The 20,439-nt window shown below is 45.4% G+C and overlaps 2 protein-coding genes and 1 pseudogene across 3 annotated transcripts in view; 1 reads left to right on the plus strand and 2 right to left on the minus strand.

Annotated features, from left to right (window-relative positions):
• On the minus strand, positions 1-2,201 carry LOC309649588 (ferritin light chain pseudogene; annotated as a pseudogene). The gene is made up of 2 exons: positions 2,181-2,201; positions 1-700 (listed from the first exon to the last, which is right to left on the minus strand). The product of its transcript is annotated as a ferritin light chain pseudogene (transcript).
• ZNF772 (zinc finger protein 772) lies at positions 699-13,193 on the plus strand. Its single transcript, XM_082436631.1, has 4 exons — positions 699-4,782; positions 7,438-7,564; positions 8,073-8,195; positions 8,818-13,193. Exons 1-4 carry the CDS (start codon positions 4,750-4,752, stop codon positions 9,963-9,965), a joined length of 1,431 nt encoding a protein of 476 aa, XP_082292757.1. The 5' UTR covers positions 699-4,749; the 3' UTR covers positions 9,966-13,193.
• The window catches only part of LOC309648310 (zinc finger protein 419-like), a 20,210-nt gene continuing 11,658 nt past the window's right edge, over positions 11,888-20,439 (minus strand). Inside the window, exon 4 of the transcript XR_014256549.1 lies at positions 11,888-19,142. The gene's annotated coding sequence lies outside the window, so the exon portion shown is untranslated. The remainder of the gene's footprint in view (positions 19,143-20,439) is intronic.

Below are 20,439 nucleotides of genomic sequence, written 5' to 3' on the forward strand. Positions count from 1 at the left end.
TTAATCACAGCCTAGCTTTTTTCCCCTCTGCAAAAGAACATTCTTTGTTTCTATTTGGCACCACGGCTCAGGTGAAGGTTTCAGGGTGGTTAAAAAGTTGCCTCCTGGCTGAAGGAAGAGGCTCGGGCAGAGATCTTGAGGAGGACGGAGACAGAGGGGTCCCGCAGAGGCCGCTGGGCTCCGGAGGCTCCTAGTCGCGCTCGCAGGAGAGCCTTTGGAAGAGACACTCACCCAGCCCGGCCTGGGGGCCAGCCAGCCTGCGCAGGTTGGTCAGACGGTCGCCCATCTTCTTGAGGAGCTTTGTCTCCTCCTCCAGGAAGCGGCTCTCCAGGAACTCACAGAGCTGGGCGTCTGCGGCTCGCAGAACCCAAGCCATGCAGATCCAAGTGGGCCTGGTTCAGGCTCTTCTCCAGGGCTATGGTGGCCTCCATGGGTCCACGCTGGTGCTCCGCTCGTTCGGGGACAGCTTCTGCCCGTCCTGGACCAGGGTGCAGCTGCCCCACTGCTTCCACATCTTCAAGAGAAGCTGGGCGCCTTCGCGCTTCTACTCAGCCAACTCCCAGAAGAAGCAGCCCACACCCTCCAGAGCCACCTCGTCAGCTTCAGAGTAGAAGCTCAGGGAGAGGTAAGTGGACGAGGCCTGCAGGTGCGGGTTGATCAGGCGGCTGACAGCGGCCTCCATCTCGGCAGAAGAATTCTTCTAGATCTGGGTGCTCATGGTTAGTCAGCGGTGAGGAGGACTCTCTCCACAAAGTGTGGTGTGAGGCTGAAACAGTTTAATTTTGTCACAGGAATTGATAAATGGATGATCTCAACAGACTAAAACAGCTTCAAATGGGTGTGGAATTTGAAATAACTTGATTAATGAGGAAAGAACAGACTATTTAATCATTTACTTTAGGTAAAATGATTATCTACTGTCTGAAAATGTACCTCGGATTTGTTTTAATCAGGTATGGTAACACAGACAGACACAAATAATTTTCATGAAGGAAGATTACACACAGATCCCTAGAAACAGGAGGCAGGGCATGCCATGCAGGGCCACATGGGGAAGCACCAAGGTGGATCATGAGGCAGAAGGGGGAGGGGGAAAGCATGTCCCAGAGCCTTTATTGGAGTTGTCATGGAAAGGGCTGGGTGAGGCTGAGTAGGTACACCGAGTAAGGCTAGGATTGGATACTTTGAATACTTTCGCCAGACTCTGGGCTATAAGAGTAATCAGTAGGACTCCACAGCTGTTACTCCTTCTGGATGAAATCCACAACTCCATTCCTGAAAGCTGTCAATATTTTGTTTACTCCATAAAGAAGAAAGAGGCCTCCACTCACCTGCAGGAGACGACTAGAGCAGAGAGCATGGGCTATGTGTCTGAGTCTACCTCAGGTTTGCTGTGTGGGACTTCAGGAAGCTGCTATGCCTCTCCTGGATTTTGTCACCACATAGATTTACAATGAGGCTGACCACAGACAGGGCAAGGTTGTGCATGATCAATGCTAACTGATAATGGGAAGTGTGTTACTAACACCAAAGCTAAATTTTGGAGGCTAGGTAACAGGAAACACTGAGACCTTTGCCCCTTTGGCCACCGATGTGCTTTTTTTTTTTTTTTTTTTTTTTTTTTTTTTTGCTTTTTAAAAATAATTTTTTGGACGCACCATGCAGCATGTGGGATCTTAGGTCCCCAACCTTGGGTGGAACCCACGCCCCCTGCACTGGAAGTGTAGAGTCTTAACAACTAGACTACCAGGGAAGTCCCACACCGGTGTACTTTTGGTCCACTCAAATTTGCCAAATATAACCTGATTTGTTTTGAAATCACCGTCTGTCTGATGTGTGGAGCATGAGCTGAGGTAGAGCAAGAACTAATGCTGATACGGGGTGGAGGCTGTTTTGTAGTCCAGAAATGTACTGTTGGTAGACCGGCCCACGGGGGTGGAGTTGGAGGTGTTGGGAAGCAGATGTGACAGGACATGTGGATGGTTGTGATGACAGAGCAAGGCTCAGGCAATGAGAGTTACCCCCCTCAAACACTCTGTATCTGTGGGCTGGCAGGGCTTTTCCTGTTCTGGTTTCTTGGTCAGTGCCCAGGAAAAACATGTTTAGGGAATAAATAAAGCTGAAGGCTAATATTTCTGGGACAAAGAAAAGGCAAGACTTATCCCTGTCATGTCAGTTACCTGGGCAGTTGAATTTTCCATGACCTCATTTCTCCAGCATAGAAGGGGCCAGATAGATGACATTGGATTGGAGGCTGTGTTGGGCAGTGGTTAAAGCTGTGGCTCTGTGGACTCCATTCCCAGATGTGCTACTTAACAGCCATAGCTGAGAGTAAGTCATTGAACCTTTGCTGCCTCAGTTTCCTCATATTAACCTAGGTGACAAATCCACCTCATAGGACTAGTTCCATTTTTTTACTATTGTTTTTACCATTCTATTGATGATTTATATTCCAAATTTTTCCTCTTCTAGTTTGAAAAGTATATTCTCGTTGTATTTATTATATTTAAGCTAAAAATTGCAAAAGCTTATTTAATACATTAGAGTATAGGGTTAGAAATACATTTATTCCTGCTTGGAAATATAAGGGATTTAGAACATTAAGCAACTAGCCTCCTCTCAATGTATATGTTCTGAGGTTATGCATGGAATTCCATCACTTTAACTCTATAAGGAGACATATTCATGTTTTACACAGATAACGAGCAGTTATTTTAATCAAAAGATGCACACTTCTCTCAATCCTCATTCCAACTCTCATTGCAGACTTTTCGTCTGGATCAGCCTTCTTTGTACTTGAATATTATTGTCAGTTTAGAAAATTCTGTTTAGAATTTTATTTTCTGTAGGTTTGCTTTCCATTACAGTCGTCATTTTTATCCTCAAATAGTCTTACATCACACTTTCTTAAAAGGCATTTTTCCTGTGTATAGAAATTTAGTATGGTAGTTATTTCTTCTGCACAGAAACAATTCTTATTGTCCTTCTAATTGACAAATGACATTTCGTAAATTACCTTTGTCGATGGGAAATAATCAATAAACAATCTACAATGGGAATAGAAAAGAGGTTTTTTTGATCCAAACTGAGGACTATAGCCCAGGAGACAGCTTCTCAGATTACTCTGAGGAACTGCTCTAGAGAAGCATGGTTTTGAGCACAGTTTTATATCTTGTTATAACAAGGAACATCAAACAAGTCAGGGATACACTCCTTCAACGTTTCAAAAAAACAAAAACAGATCAGCACATACACAACTCTGTATGGCTTTGCCACCTGGGAAGAAAGTCTTATGATCAAAGGAGTACTAGCATTAGCATCCCTGGAAGGGAGGCCTTTAATCTTTATCTTTAAAATGGACATTCCTTACTTCTGGTCAATGTGCCTTTTTCTTTAATAATTAAAGCAGATGTACAGTGCATATTTGGCCACAAACAGGCTGTTTTGGTTAGCCTGAAGTTGAAGTTAAATTATATATAAGCCAGAATGACTTCCCCATACCTTAAGAAGTGAACATTTCTTCCGTCACTTTTCTTTTCAGATCTTTGTAAGATACCTAAAAGGAATTGAATACGTCTGTGTATACAGAGTGAGAAATATTTCTGTAATAGGGGCGGGGCAGGCGCTACCTATAGCAGACCCCCTCAGCCATTGGTCAGCACCGCAGTGGGCCCCTCCCCCTCTTTTATAAAAGGAGCCGGAATCCGGACTGAGGGAAGATGGATTTTTTGAGACACCAGTCTGCCTTATTCTGGGTCTGCTCGCTTTCCGATTAAAGTTATTCCTTGCTCCAACAGCTCGTCTCCCAATTTATTGGCCTGTCGTGAGGCGAGCAGAACGAGCGTGGGCTCGGTGGCATTTCTTGTAAAAAGTATTACTCACTGGGTTAGACACAATCTCTGATTATAAAGGCAGAAGAAATATTTTCTGAGGTAACCAGAGACACCAGCATTGTCCACCTGTTCATCAGTGTCCCACATCCCTATTGCACTTACACAACGTGGTGCCCGTGTCCGGAGTCTCTGCTCTTGTTCCTGATTCTAAATGCTGAGGCCCACACAACTAACCCAAGCGCTTCGCACTACGTTGTGTATATTTGATAACAAATACTATTTATTAGCTTCCAGCTATGGAGGTCTGAGCGACATTAGTATATGGTGTGTGCATTTGATTTTTCTGGTGAGCATTCTCTATGTAAAGAAGCCCCAAATAATATGTTTCTGAACATTTTTGTGATGTGTTACAGACTACACTCACCGGAAATATGGGTGCGTCTCCTTTAAGAGGAAGCAACGCTCCGCCTAATCCTCAAACTAAAAGATGCAATTTCTAGGCGCCGCTGGCTAGATGGCTCCGCCTTTGACCTGGAGGTGGCGCGAGGGTCCCACTCCATCGTTAGTGCTGTGGGAACTACATTACCTAGGAGCCTTGGCGGCTCTGGGCCAATGAAGGCCCAGTAAAGGGGCGTTTCCGTTCGTACGGAGGACGCCGGGGCGGGACTTCCTTTCCCCGTCTTGGGTGGACATTTTGTTTGCTTTCGGATTAGTCCACGGAGTCCGTCTCCGGAACGCGGCGTCACACCTGAGGTGACAGGACAGGGAAAACGCGAGAGGCGTTGTCTGCCCTAAACAGAGACGGACCTGAGGATCGGCAGTGGCACCGCTCAGGTGACCCGGCCGCCGGAGCCCGGGACCTCGCACCTGTCGCTCTCCAGCTACTCCCCTCCCCCTCCCCAGTCTGCAGGTGCCGATGGCAGCCGCCGTGCTGACGGACCTGGCGCAGGTGGGTGCTGCACCCCTCGGTCCTTCCCCCGACCTCCATCTCTGAATCCTGAAGCCTCGAATGAGGGACGCCTCAGGGCCCTGCAACTCAGGACCATGTGTCCAGACAGTGGGGGCTCTCTTGGTCGGGTCCCATTTCTGACAGCCAGCATGATGGGATGTGGAAAGATGTTACAGGCGAGGGGCCCGCATGTGCAGAGGCTTGGAGGTGCGACACAGCCGCAGCATTTGGGAAACCTGGGGCCTTTGGTGTCTGAAAAGATCAAGAGTCCGAGCAGCTGTGCCTCAATTCTCAGGGTGATGGGAGCTACGGAAGGTTCTGAACAGAGAGACAATATCTGATGGTTTAAAAAGTATTTCGTAGACTGCCCAGGTGTGTACAGACTTCAGGTGAGGGTGCGGACTGTGGGCCCCAGAAAGGTTGAGACATAGTCCAAGGCAATACAGCTGGTATGTGGCCCTGAGGACTGAGGCTCAGAGGATAGACAGCCCCAGGTCTGTGGCAGGGCAGGAGTAGAAGATAGGCCTGAGCCCTTGGGCCTCTTTCGTGGTTGCTTGTCTCTCATAGTCTCCCTCTTCCCACAGGTTCCCCTGATCTCAGTAGTAATTATGGGCTTTATACAGGTGAGGGGAGGATGTCCAGGCTCTCATCGATTCCACCCCCAGCCATGAGGGCTTCAGGATTGTGGTGTCACAGAAAACTTTACATTTTTTTTTTTTTTTTTTTTTACTATTTTTATTTTTGGCTGTGTTGGGTCTTCGTTTCTGTGTGAGGGCTTTCTCCAGTTGCGGCGAGTGGGGGGCCACTCTTCATCGCGGTGCGCGGGCCTCTCTTGTTGCGGAGCAGAGGCTCCAGACGCGCAGGCTCAGTAGTTGTGGCTCACGGGCCCAGTTGCTCCGCGGCATGTGGGATCTTCCCAGACCAGGGCTCGAACCCGTGTCCCTTGCATTGGCAGGCAGATTCTCAACCACTGCGCCACCAGGGAAGCCCCTACATTTTAAAAATAAATTTATTTATTTATTTATTTTTGGCTGCGTTGGGTCTTCGTTACTGTGCGCGGGCTTTTTCTAGTTGCTGCGAGCGGGGGCTACTCTTGGTTGCGGCGCGCAGGCTTCTCACTGCAGTGGCTTCTCGTTGCAGAGCACAGGCTCTAGGCATGCGGGCTTAGGTAGTTGTGGTGCGCGGGCTCAGTAGTTGTGGCTCGCGGGCTCTAGAGCGCAGCCTCAATAGTTGTGGCGCGTGGGCTTAGTTGCTCTATGGCATGTGGGATCTTCCCGGACCAGGGCTCAGACCCATGTCCCCTGCATTGGCAGGCAGATTCTTAACCACTGCGCCACCAGGGAAGTCCCGAACACTTTACTTGTACTCTCCCAGCTCTTGAGTCTGAGAAGCCCAGGGTTCTGAGTCTAGACCAGGGGTTACATGCAAGGGTTCCCGTTTTCTGGTGACCACTGGAATAAGATGTGGAAGTTTGTTTCAGGAACAGGAACCAGCATGTGCAAATAATTGAAGGAGAGATTGAGATGGCAGTTTTCAAGAAACTACAGGTCTCCACCACATCTGGTAGCGATCAAGAGCAGATGGGCAGGAGTCAGGCCTGAAATGGCCAGCTGACAAGCAAGGCCTCTGTTCTGAGGGTGATGTAGCCATGGCGGGTGTGGAGCAGAGGAGGGAGGTAATCTTATCAAGGTTTTAACAGCCTCTCTCTGGATGCCAAGTGGAGAACAGACTGTGTGTGGTGATGGAAGAGGGAATTAGGATAGTGACAAGGAGACCGGGGAGGAGGCTGCTTCAGTATTCCAGGTGAGTGGTAATGGATGGCCCAGAGGGCTGGCTGTGTAGATGGGAAAAGTGACTGGGTCATATTTTCTGATGTGTGAAAGAGACAGCCCCAAGGTGGTAGGCCTTATCAGTCACAAGGGTAGAAGCTCCCTCGGTTGAGATGGGCAAGTTAGTGGTTGAAGGAACTCCGCATGGGTATCAGGAGTTTATTTGTGGCCATGTGAAGAGTCTGAGATGTTCCAGAGAACACTGAGTGGAGGTGTCAAGTGAGCTGCTGGACACAGGGCTGAAGTCCTGTGGAGGGGCTCAGGATGGAGACATCCAAAAAGCAGAAGATGGTGTGTACATAGGTTTACAAGGGAGAATCTACAATCACAACAGCATTGCAGTTAATGAGCCAGGAAGGTGATGGTGACCAACAACTGGGTGGGGGGCCAGAGTTGTGAGATTGAGAGTGATCCAAAAGACTGGTGTGCATGTGGAAAAAGAGTATGAACTGATGGCACTTGGTCTCTGGTGTTGGGGACTTATGGGAGAAAGAGGAGCTCAACTTTGGTTGTCTGGTAAGCATGGTCTTAGCAACTCCAGGAGAACTGGCTGGAAGGATATGGGTGGGGATGCGGTGCGGCCCCACATGCCAGCCCCAGAGCTTAGATGGTGCCTTTCTGCCCACCTGCCTGTTGGTGGTGTGGGTGGAAACCATGATCAAAGGGACCTTAAGGAGAGAGCAGACATATGTGGCACCTGGCCCTGGTATTTGCAATGAGTTGAGGACGTAGGTCGGAAGGAATGCTGAAGGGAGCTCTGTGGGGGCAAGATGGGGGTCCTTAGGAGAGAGACTACTCACAGACTCGGCTCTCCCCATTGTGGCAGGGGAAAGTGAACTTTGAGGACGTGTTCGTGTACTTCTCCCAGGAGGAGTGGGGGCTCCTTGATGAGGCTCAGAGGCTCCTGTACCGCGAAGTGATGCTGGAGAACTTTGCCCTTATGGCCTCACTGGGTAAGGCCCTCACATCCCCTGCAGTGCCCTGGACTGGGCTCTCCCCCTTCCCTGTTTCTTCTGTCAGAGCCATAGGCATTACCTCCCTCCCCCGTTCCCTAGGGTAGGTGCTGTGGATGCCAGGTGTGAGCTTTGTGCACTAGCACCTCTGACTTCTGAACAGTCCCAGTACCTGCTGTGCTGAAGGCTTACATGGATGGATGCAGGCATGAAGCGTCCTGTTGTCACCCAGTGGATCATCTCCAGTTTGTTCTCTCCCTGACTGGGTGCCTCTGTCCAGATCCATCCCATCCCTGTGCCCCAGGTTCTACCCTCTTCCTCTGGCTGACATTTCTAATAGCCTGCCTATGTCAGGAATTGCAAGGACCAATATGGTCACTACTTGTTGGGACCACTAGGCTATTCCTGCAAGACACTACTTCAGAGTTATTTTTATAGTATTTAGTTGTCTTCTCTGAGGGGTGGGTCACCCAGACCAGTGCTAGCCATTTACCTGTCTTTTCCTTAGGATATGCATCTTCCATGTTCCATGGGGTTGCCCCACTGGAGCTGGACAGTGAGCCCTGGCTATCTGACTGGGCCGACATGACTCCAGCCATGACCAGAGAGGCTCAGAGTGGGGGTGGCCCCGGTGAGTGGGAGCTGGGGAAAAGTGTGATGTCGGGCTGGGTTCTAATCATTCCCCAACCTCTCTGTGCCCACAGTTGTTTGAGTGCCAAGGCCAATGGCCACACTTCATTCCTATCTTTACTTTCCCACTTACACACTTATCTTTTATGCTCTGACTTTTAGCCTTTGACTGTTCCCCACCTCTGCCCCCATCTCAGCTGTTCCTCTCCACTGCTTTCCAAAACTGGCTTATATGCTTAATGTGTCATGAAATGTGCACACACCTCAAATAATTCTTAAATACCACCTAGTCTATTTGATTGTACCTATTCAGGGAACACACCCTTCTGCACATCTCCCTAGCAGCCAAGGCCTTGCTAAAATCCATTTGTGGATGACTTCATTAGACACCCTGTTCTTCCTAGGTTGTTCCCCACATTTGTGTCCTCTCCCCATCAAGGCCACTTCCATCCTGTGACCTTTAGATGCCAACTACTGCATAGCAGCCCTTTACTCAACTTGAGCTCTGGCCTCTTGTCTGATAGCAGACCTTCATCTTAGTTCTGATAGACACACATTTGTAATGAGACTGCCTCTTCCCACCAGTGTCAATGTGTCCTTCACCAGCATTTGTCTGCTTTCAGGTTGTTCGCATGGAATGGAGGAGGAGGAGATACATTTTGAGCAGAGCGTTTCTGTAAAAGGAGTGTCACAGGTCACGATTCCTAAGACGATTCTGTCTTCCCAGAAGGCCCACCCCTGTGAGACATGTGGCCCGATCTTGAAAGATGTTTTGTACTTGGCTGAGCACCAGGAAACACACCCTGGGCAAAAACCACACATGTGTGTGGCATGTGGGAAACAACTCTGGTTCAGTGCAAACCTTCACCACCAGAAGCAGCACAGTGGAGAGAAACCATGCAGAGGGGATGAGGGTAGGGCCTTTCTTGTGAACGGCTGCTCTGTCCAATCACTGGGCATGCCCTTTACCACAGGGGAGGGTTGTAAGGACTTCCCCACTAGCTCAAGCATGTGCCAGCACCATGCCCCTCTTAGTAAGTGGAAGCCACAAAGTAACACCAAGTGTGCAGAGGCCTTTCACAGTGGACAAAGGCATTACAAGTGCAATGAATGTGGGAAAGCCTTCAGCCGCAAAGACTCACTTGTTCAGCACCAGAGAGTCCACACTGGAGAAAGGCCTTATGAGTGCAGTGAATGTGGGAAAACCTTCAGCCGCAAACCCATACTTGCGCAGCACCAGAGAATCCACACTGGAGAAATGCCTTACGAGTGTGGCATATGTGGGAAAGTTTTTAATCATAGCTCTAACCTTATTGTACACCAGAGAGTCCATACTGGAGCAAGGCCTTACAAATGCAGTGAATGTGGGAAAGCCTACAGTCACAAATCCACACTTGTTCAGCATGAGAGTATCCATACTGGAGAAAGGCCTTATGAGTGCAGCGAATGTGGGAAATACTTTGGTCACAAATACAGACTCATTAAGCACTGGAGTGTTCATACTGGGGCAAGGCCTTATGAGTGCATTGCATGTGGGAAGTTCTTCAGCCAAAGTTCTGACCTTATTGCACACCAGAGAGTTCACAATGGCGAAAAGCCGTATGTATGCAGTGAGTGTGGAAAAGCCTTTAGCCACAAACATGTGCTTGTTCAGCACCATAGAATCCACACTGGAGAAAGACCGTATAAGTGCAGTGAGTGTGGGAAGGCCTTCAGGCAAAGGGCTTCCCTCATCAGACATTGGAAAGTTCATGCTGGAGAAACACCTTAGGATAGCAGGGAATATGCCATAGTGGGTGACACCAGAGAGAAGCTCTGAGAGTAGCCTGTGTGAGTAGCCATCAGCTGGAAGATGAGTCTCATACATTTGAACTCCCACCCTGAGGAGATTCTTCTGTGTGCCAGCTATATGGGAAGGTTTCTGGAGCAATATTGCACTTCGTAACATGCCTTTGTTCACTGTGAGAGGCCTCTGCACACTTGCCAGAAGCATATCACTGCCAGTGTCTCTGAAAGAATCCATGTGTCTATGCAACAGCAGGGTGCCACATTGTGCGTAAGTCACCCCAGCGTGCTTTGATGGGCAAGATCTCTGCTCTTCCTCCCTTCCCTGGAGGGAATCATTGGTAGCCTGAGCCCATTGAAGATCCTCACTCCTTCCTGCCCCCCTACTGGTTAAGCATGGATGTGACCCAATTTTGGCCAGAAGAACGTAAGCTTTGTTCTGCTGGCTGCTTGCAGAGATTTCCATTTTTCAGACTTTATTGGTCTCATGTGGCACTCGTGATGGATTTGTCCAGCCCCCAAGTCACCTAACTTGGGAATTGTCTGCCTCATATTCTTCTGGTTTTGCAACAAATGCCTTAGTTTTTAACTACCTTTAATCCTGGGGATTCTGTTCACTTTGTGGGTTGAGTTGAGAACGGAATTGGGCTCTGCCAGCCTGAAAGAATGAACAGCTTGTGTGAGAGGTTCAACTGTTGTGTCTCAGTGGTATTTGCAGAATGGTGAAGAAAGAACAGCTCTTATTCTAGTTTCAGCCTAATTTGCATTGCTACTCAAGGCCTCCTTGGAAAGAATACCAATCTTTGCAGGCCTAATCATGTGTCCTGTATGCCAAGATGATTTGTGTGACCAAGGTCTTCTTGAGCAATGGGCATTTGTCATGACAACTTCTGATGTGCCTGGGAGCAGCATGAATTGGGTCCCTTGTTCCCAGGGAATGCTTCATATTCCCCAGCGCTCTTTAGGAGAGTTTGATTCCCTGGGACCTACCAGCCTCCCTGAAATCTATTATTTGGTAGGCACATGTCACTTTCCCCTAAAAGGACATCTGATAAATAGGAAGTTGGGAGACTATAGCCAACTATAGGGAATATAACTCTTCTAAAGGCGTATCCACAAATGTTGCCATCACTGTGACTTTGGTATGAGGGTTTATGGAAATTCTCAGGACTCATATTTGTGTCTCATAATCTTACAGCTACAGTTACAGTCCGAGCAATCTAAACATTTTCTGCAATTAATTGCACATATTTATAGTGTATAATTTGATAAGTTTCGATACATGTTTGCACCTTTGAAACCAAGTTTCCTGATTCCTTTTATAATATCTCTCGCCCTCACCCATTCCCAGGCAACCACTTCATCTTGCTTTCTGTCATTCTAGATCTGTTTGGATTTCCTAGAATTTTAAATGTGTGTGTATGTGTATAGAATAATTTAAAAGGTACTAGTATATATATGGCTTTTCAAACTCTGCATAATTATGTTGTGGTTTATCAGTGTTCTGTGTATCAATAATTCATTCTTTTTCATCCATACTTTTGCTTAAAGTATTCCACTTTAGAGAAATAGTTCCAAAGCAAGTGACCCAGGAGAGAACTCACGGGAACGAAGCCACGGTATCTGTGGCTCATAACCTTCACCTGGAAGTGATGTGCCATCGTTTCTGACTTACTCTGTGGGTAACACAGACTAATCCTGGTTCAGGGTGCAAGGGGACTCACTTTACAACAGTGAGAATACAAAGAGGTAGGGATTTGTGGGAGCGTTTCTTGAATACTGGTGATCACAATCATAGTTGTTTTTCTTTTTTTACCTTTTTTGTCTTTTAATGAGGAATCATATTGACTGATTTCAAAAGTTAAACCAACCTTACATTTCTCAGGTAAACCCCATTTGGTCATGATGTACTACTCTTTTATTCATTGTTGAATTTTATATGCTGGTTTTCTTTTTTTTTTTTTTTTTTAAAGATTTTTGCATCTATGCTCATGAGGGATGTTAGTCTCTAATTTTTTTAATGCATGGGTTTGGTTGCTATCAGTGTAATGCTGGCTTTACAGAATAAGTTGGTTAAGTGTCCCCTGCTCTTCAATTTTCTGGAAGAGTTTGTGAAGAATTGACATTATTTCTTTATTAATTGTTTGGTGGAATTCACCAGTGAAGTATTTGGGCCTGGAGTCTATTTTGTGGGAAGGTTTCTAACTATAATTTTAATTTCCATAGTGAACATAGGTTTATAGAATTTATCTTTTTCCCCCCCCCCCTCTACAGTGAGCTTTGGTGGTTTGTATCTTTCTCAGAGTTTGTTTATTTAAGTAGTCAAATTTTTCAAGCTATCCTTTTATTATTTTAGTACCTGTAGAATCTGTAGTGATGCCACCTCTCTTATTCCCGTCACTGGTAATGTCTATATTTCTCTTTTTTTCTTCATCAGTAGTTTATCAGCTTTATTGATCTTCTGAAAGCACTTGATTTCACTGATTTTTCTGTTTTTTCCTGTTCCTTTTTTTTTTCCCCGCATTTTGACTTTTACCATTGCCTTTTGCTTTTATTGTATTTCATTTCTGTTCTTCTGCTACTTTTTAACATAGAACCTGAGATCCTTCATTTGAAACTTTTGGGTTTTTTCCTAACATAGGTGCTAAATTCTAAAAGTCACTCTGTAACAACTGCTTTAGTTGCCTCCCACAAAATTTGATATGTTGTATTTTCATTTTAACTACATTTAAAATCTTCTCTGGTTTCCTATTAAATTTCTTCTTTGACACATGGTTCTTTTTAGAAGTGTGTTATTTGGGATTTTCCTTATCTTTTTGGTAATTGATTTCTAATTTAATTCATTGCAGTCAAAGTGTATACTTTATGACTTGAATTATTTACATTTATTGATATTTTTTTATGGCCCAGAATATGGGTTATCTTGTATTTCATGTTAGCTTAAAATGAATGTATATTGTGTTCTTGTTTGATGGAGCGTTCTACAAATGTCAACTCAGTTAAGACGGTTGATAATGTCTAAGTTTTCTGTATCCTTACTGGTGGTGGGGGGGGGGAGTAGTGTCTGTCAATTATTTGAATAAGGTTGTTGATATCTCTGAATATAAAAATTGATTTGCCTATTTCTCTATCAGGTTTAGTTCTATCAGGTTTTGCTTTGTGTATTTTGAAGTCTTTTTATTAGGTGAATAAACATTTCCTACTGTTATGTCCACTTAATGAGTAGATCTCTTTTATCATTAAGAAAGGGTCCTCTTTATCTACAGTAATATTCTTTGCCCTAAAGTCTGTCTTGTCAGATACTGTTAACATTGTGTAGTTTTGACTGAACACTCAATTTTGCCTTTTTGGGTACTGAAAATACTTCCATTTCAGTAGATATTCTTGGTATTGTTTAAGTTCCGTGGAAGCAATATGATCTTTTGGGATCTTGATTCCAAACATTTTTAGGTTGAATTACTGCAGCATTCATTTTAAGGCTAATTTCTCTCCCCCTACTGAGACACAATCATTCTGTATTCTCTACCTCATGCTTCATAAGGATTCCCATTTAAGCTGTTTAGAACAGGTGCTATTCCATTCTCTACATTAGCCTTGGAAAATGTTTCACTGAATCCTTTTGGGTGTTTCTTTACCCAGCCTCTGGTTATTTCCTGCCTGCATGTACAGATTAGTACATGAGGATGTACTGATGTACATGAGGTCATACTTGAGGATGACCCTCTGTATGTTTCTGAAGTTTTCTCTCTCCTGTACTGTGTTCTGTTGGACTCCAGACACCTTAGCAGGCCCAGATTCTAAGTTTTGTCTCAACTCAGGGTGACTTTTGGTGTCTGACTGGACTCAGCATTTTTGTATTAGGGCCTGGGAATTTCTTTTCATAGTAAGCTGGGACGGCCACGTGGCTCACATCGTTTGCCCTCTTTCATAGGTCATTGTTATTTGCTTGACATCCAGTGTATTAAGAATCAGTTTCACATATGTTGTTTTTTTAAAAATTTATTTATTATTTATTTTTGGCTGTGTTGGGTCTTCGTTTCTGTGCGAGGGCTTTCTCTAGTTGTGGCAAGCGGGGGCCACTCTTCATCGCGATGCGCGGGCCTCTTACTATCGGGGCCTCTCGTTGCGGAGCACAGGCTCCAGACAGACGCGCAGGCTCAGTAGTTGTGGCTCACAGGCGTAGTTGCTCCATGGCATGTGGGATCTTCCCAGACCAGGGCTCAAACCCGTATCCCCTGCATTGGCAGGCAGACTCCCAACCACTGCGCCACCAGGGAAGCCCTATGTTGTTAATTTTTTTCAAGAAAATCGATGAATTCCCCCTAAGGCAGACACTTTGAATAAATTAGTAGAATTGATAACATCTCCAAACCACATCAGAAAAAAAAGAGAAATCACACATTTACAAATATGAGCAAGGAAAGAAGGTATAGCACTAGATATCTTTGAAACATAATGGGTAATGTGTGATTCTTTTATTTTATTTTATTTTTTTGGCTGCGCCGCGTAGCATACAGAATCTTAGTTCCCTGACCGGGGATCGAACCCGTGCCCCCTGCATTGGAAGTGTGGAGTCTTAACCCCTGGACCACCAGGAAAGTCCCTGTGTGATTATTTTAAATGACTCTTTCCCAGTAAATGGAAATGTGGAGGACAAAAATTCATTGAAAGATAACAACTGACCAGGTTCCCTGGTCAGGTTCCCAAGAAGAAATAGATAATCTTAAAAATCCTTTGTTCATTAAAGACATTCAATCAGTATTTCCAAATTACTAGTAATGGTAATCTACGTTTAAATGTAAGAAGCCCTCTCACTTAAAATTTAAGACCAAGATGGTTTCACTAACAAATCCTACCAAATATTTAATGAGTATTTAAGATTCCATCAGACTCTTCCAAAAAATAAGTAATAACATATGGGACACCTCCCAACTAATTTTTAGAAGCCAATATTAACCCTAAGAGCAAAACTAGGTAATGAAATTAAAATTATAGACCAATGTATGAGCATAGATGCAAAAAAATCCTTCACAAAATTTTAGGGAATTAAGTGTGTGTGTGTGTGTGTGTGTGTGTAGTATATTTTCAATTGTTAAAGCCAACTTTACATTCCTGATAATAATTATAATCTAGTGAGATTTATCATCTATATAAGGTTGGTTTAACAATTGAAAATATATTAATTTAATCTATATTAACTAGAAGGTGTCCCAGGTTCCTGGCACAGAGCTTGAAATATCTTGAAATTCCTGGAGTGATAGGAGTCTTTCTTGTGCTAATGAAGTGACTCTTGGTAAGCCCCTAGAACGTTTCTGGATGGGGACTGGTTACCAGAAAAACTAATCATATGATTAGACGTTTGAAACTGAGCCAGACAGACCTGTGGGGAGAGCAGAGGGGCTAGATGTTCAGGCATGTGGCCATGATCTAATCAGTTGTGTCTGTGTAATGAGATTCCAATCGAAACACTGGACTCCAAGGCTTGGTGGGGCTTCCTGGTTGGTGAACACATTTATGTGCAGGAGAGTGATATGCCTTGACTCCCCAGAGAGAGAGGTTATGGAAGCTTCACACCTGGGACCCTCCCATACCTTGCCCTCTGCATTCTTTCCATTAGCTATTCCTGAGCTGTATTCTTTATAACAAAACTGGAATCGTAGGTATAGCACTTTTAGTGAGTTCTGTGAGTCATTCTAGCAAATTACCGAACCTGAGGGGATCATGGGAACCCCTGAAATTATAGCCAGCTGTTCAGAAGTGCAGTTGGACCCAACGACTTGAAGCGCATGTCTGAAGTGAGGGCTTCCTGGTGGAGGACTGAACCCTTACAGATGTCTAGAGTGACACAAACTCTGGGTAGTTAGTGTCAGAGAACTGGCGTCAGAATCAATTTCCTTAAACTGATATACGGCAGCATTAGAAACCTAAAGCTAACATTACACTTAATGGGGAAAGACTGAATGCTTTCCCCCTAATATTAGGAATAAGCAGGAATGTCCACTCTCACAACTTCTATGTAATGTTGCACTGAAAGTCTGTGCCAGTGACATAAGAAAATTAAAGGAAATAAGCAATGTACAAATTGTAAAGGAAGAACCAAGATGGTCATTAATCACAGATGACATGCTTATCTATTTAGAACATCCTTAATTATATATTTAAAAAGTTAAGAGATCTAATAGATTAGTCAAGGTGCCAGGATACAAGGTCAGTATACAATAAATGTTTGGAAATTGGAAAACTATACCCCTTACTCTAGCATCAAAATATGAAATATTTAGGAATATATTTAACAAAATATATTCAAAAACTATTAAGCAAATTTACAAAACATTACTGAGACATACTACGTTTCTGAATCTAAGGACTTGATGTTTTAATTTATTCTCCCATAATTGTTCTGTAGGTTCACACAATTATCAAATTCCCGGTGATTTTGGTAGAAATTGACAAAATGATTCTAAAATTCATATGGAAATTCAAAAGACCTAAAATACCCAAAAGAAATTTTGGAAAGGACAACACATTTGAAAGGTTTTAATGTGATTTTAAGAATTACTATAGGGGACTTCCCTGGTGACGCAGTGGTTAAGAATCTGCCTGCCAATGCAGGGGCCACGGGTTTGAACCCTGGTCCGGGAAGATCCCACATGCCGCGGAGCAACTAAGCCCATGCACCACAACTGCTGAGCCTGCACTCTAGAGTCCGTGAGCCACAACGTGCCGGGAGCCCATGCTCTGCAACAAGAGAAGCCACCACAATGAGGAGCCCACGCACCTCAACGAAGAGTAGCCCCCCGCTTGCCGCAACTAGAGAAAGCCCGTGCACAGCAACAAAGACCCAACGCAGCCAAAAATAAATTAATTAATTTTAAAAAAAGTACAAGCCAAAGTACATCTGATTAATAGCTGGTGTCCAGAATTTTAATATAACCTTTACAATAATAAGAAAAAACAATTTTTAAAAAAGTAAAAGTTTTGAATATCTATTTCACCAGAGAAGACACTTGAATAATAAGCATGTGAAATATGCTAACATAATTAATCACTAGGGAAATACAAATCAAGACCACAATGAGACACAAGTACATACTCACTTGAATGGTCAAACCAACAATGCCAAGTCAGTGAAGTTGTGAAACAGAACTCCCATACATTACTGTTGGAATGCAAAATGTTAAAACCCACTTTAGAAAACTAGTAACATCTGTAAAACTACAGAGGCACTTACCATGTGACACAGCCATCTAACTTGTAGGTTTATCTCCAAGAGGAATAAAATTGTGTCCACAGAAATGCTTCTACTCTAATGTTCACAGCAACACCAGCTTTACTGATAAAAGCCAATAGCTAGGGAAAAAATAATTCTGCAAATGCTCATGCATAAGTGAATTGGTAATTGTATTAGTTTGCTAGGATTGTCATCATAAAATACCACAGACTTGGTGGCCTGAACAGCAGATACATATCCTCTCACAGTTCTGGAGACCAGAAGTCCAAGATCAAGATGCTGTCAGGTCTGGTTCCTCGTAGGCCTTGGTTTGCAGTTCGCCACCCTCTTGTATGGTTCCTTCCTTGCTGAGCTCGGGAGACCTCTGCGGGGGAAGGGATTCGGCCGCGGTGCCCAAGGCAGAGGTCTGGGGGGCCCGCGGGACTGGCGGGATAGTGCCGGGCGGGCGCGCCTCGTGCTTTCTCCGGAGGTTGTAGCTGCAGACCCATGGGGAAGAGGCTGGGGCCGTGCTCATGGCCCGGGTGTGGGGCCGCTCGGTCAGATGGACCAGCCTCCGCCGGGGCCCCTCCGGCCGCCGAGGGCAGCTGGAGGGGGTCTTCGCGTCCGGAGGTGGGAACCGGGCTGGGTGGGGAGGCCGGAGGAGGGCGCGAGAGGTTCAGCCGCGGGCTCGCCCGGGGCCGGGTCTGCGGAGGCGTCTCCGTGGGATTTTGCGGGGTTCCGATCCGGAGGCCAGACGGACCGGCTCTGCCCGCGAGCGAACCAGGAGGGAGAGTCCGGCCGCCTCTTCCCCCACGGCCCCGGGGTCGGGGAGAAGGACGGCTGGGGAGCTCGGGGCTGCGGGGGCAGGAGGACTCCGTGAGCAGCGGGTCGGCCCCAACGCAGGCGCCGTCGTTTTATTGGTTCAGCCCCCGCCTCCAGCCCTTTAGGGCTTCCCACTTCTCAATAGGTGGACATTTTTTCCACCACAGCCAAGGAGTGTTTCCTTTAATGTCTGGCGCCACCTGTTTGGAAAGAAAACATCATGGAATATGGTGCCTCCGTCTCTGTCTCCGCGCGTGCAACGGAGGCGTCGGGCTCCCCACCTTTCCAGTCATACAGACATGGATGAGAAGTTCTAGGATTACTTTGGATAAAGACGAATAGCTCCTGCAGAGCATCACCCGAATTCCCAGGCACATTGGGATAAACAGTAACAAATGGGGCTGTCAAGTCCTCTCACTTGAAGGCAAGTGAGTGTTCATCTTGAGCGGTTGCATGGAATGGGCTCTGTCTGCTTGGTGTATCAAAAAGGGGTGAGGTTTCTGTCTTTACAATCTCTTTAGTGGGTGCTGTGTGACATGCACCACAGTTTAGTTTCGTGCTCGTGGAACAGTAAAAGTATATTCTTTCTCTACTTTGTGGAGATTTTCTGGATGGGCAGATTTTGTTTTATTATCTCCCCAACATTGGTCACCATGTCAAATAGTATGAGATCCAGTAGAGGTGAAATTGAGAAACGGGGCAAATCCTAAAACACCTATTGCAAGAAGGAAGAGTGTTTTCTAGTATCAATTCTATAGGTTAAAGGGGGGATGAGTTATAAATGGCAGGAGAAAACTTTTGGCTTCAGAAGTGTAAGTATGTGCAAAAACTTTATCAAACCATGTGCTTTTAAAATGTTTTAAGCCAATTATACTTTCTTTAAAAATAAATTTATTTTGGCTGTGTTGGGTTTTCGTAGCTGTGTGCGGGCATTCTCTAGTTGCGGCAAGCAGGGGCTACTCTTCGTTGCGATGCGTGGACTTCTTATTGTCGTGGCTTGTTGCAGAGCACAGGCTCCAGGCACACGGGATTCAGTAGTTGTGGCACACAGGCTCAGTAGTTGTGGCGCATGGGCTTAGTTGCTCCGCAGCATGTGGGATCTTCCCAGGCCAGGGGTCAAACCCGTGTCCCCTGCATTGGCAAGCAGATTCTTAACCACTGTGCCACCAGGGAAGCCCAAGCCAATTATACTTAACAAAGCCTTTTGAAAACACAATTACGTTCTGGCATGCCCAACACCACCCTCAGATTCTATAGAAGAACTCACAGAAGCTGTTAAATTAAAGGGCTACAGATTATTACAGTGAAAGGATACAGGTGAAAATCAGCAAAGGAAGATGGTGCAACAGGACAGTCCAGGAGAGACCACATTGCCATTTCCAGTTAGTTACCCCCTCGCTTAAAAGTCTCACAGCATCCATATGTGACAACACACTAAACAGGAACCCCACATAAGCCTTGATATTGTCCAGTTTTTTTGAGTATGTCTCATAGACCAAGGGGCACCTGTGTGGCTGACCTTAGTTACTATCTAGCTTCTCCAAATGTCAAACTGATACAGAGAGACCTAAGTAACCCCTGTCCCCCCAGCCATAAATCACAGTATTAGCATAAACTGCCTGACATGGCCCAAAGCCCCAGGTAAATAGACACTCCTATTAGGCCAAATGTTTCAAGGGTTTAGAGGTTATCACCCAGGAGTTGGGCGAGTAAGTGCCAAATATTTCTTCAGAATGAGTAGAGATTGGACAACTCAGGCCTGTGATGTAGTTGTTTACACTGGTCAAGTGAAAATAGTCAAAACTTACATTCTTCCTATTTTATTGCATTTTACTCTTTTCTGTGTTCTCAAGGTTATTTATGGGCATCTGTATAACGGAAATAGAGTAGAAAGGTGTGCTTACTGCACGTCTTCCCAGGTCCACATTGGATGACCTTGAAATGTGCCCCACAGGGTTAACAGAAGCCAATAACTAAAATTCTTGAGCTCGTCTTACAGAACCACATATAAGGGAACAGCATTATTAAAACCCTTCTGCTTGTAAACTGCCTTCAGTGATTAAGCTCTCTTTGGTGGTTCCCCCCACACCCTTTAGTTGCATACGCTCCAAGCTTCACATGGCCTAGGTAAATAATAATCACAAGACTCCTTAATCACCCGTGTAGGTAACACCTCTGACCTAGTGGCCACTGTAATAAAGGGGGCACAAGTTGTTTCTTAGGAACCTTGGAGTCAGCTCTTGTCCAGTTTGAGCTGGTTAAGACTGATTGGAACCACCAACACCTAATACTTGGCCTGCACAGGTGTCCAGTGAATGACCTTTTGACATCAGATGGCCAAAAACTCCACCCTCAGATCATGTAAAGTGCCTCCATTTCTGAAAATGCATCCCATGATGAAGCCTGTAATGCAGATACACCTGCACAC

The sequence above is a fragment of the Balaenoptera physalus genome, assembly GCF_965194825.1.
Source record: "Balaenoptera physalus genome assembly, chromosome: 19".
Classification (NCBI taxonomy): domain Eukaryota; kingdom Metazoa; phylum Chordata; class Mammalia; order Artiodactyla; family Balaenopteridae; genus Balaenoptera; species Balaenoptera physalus.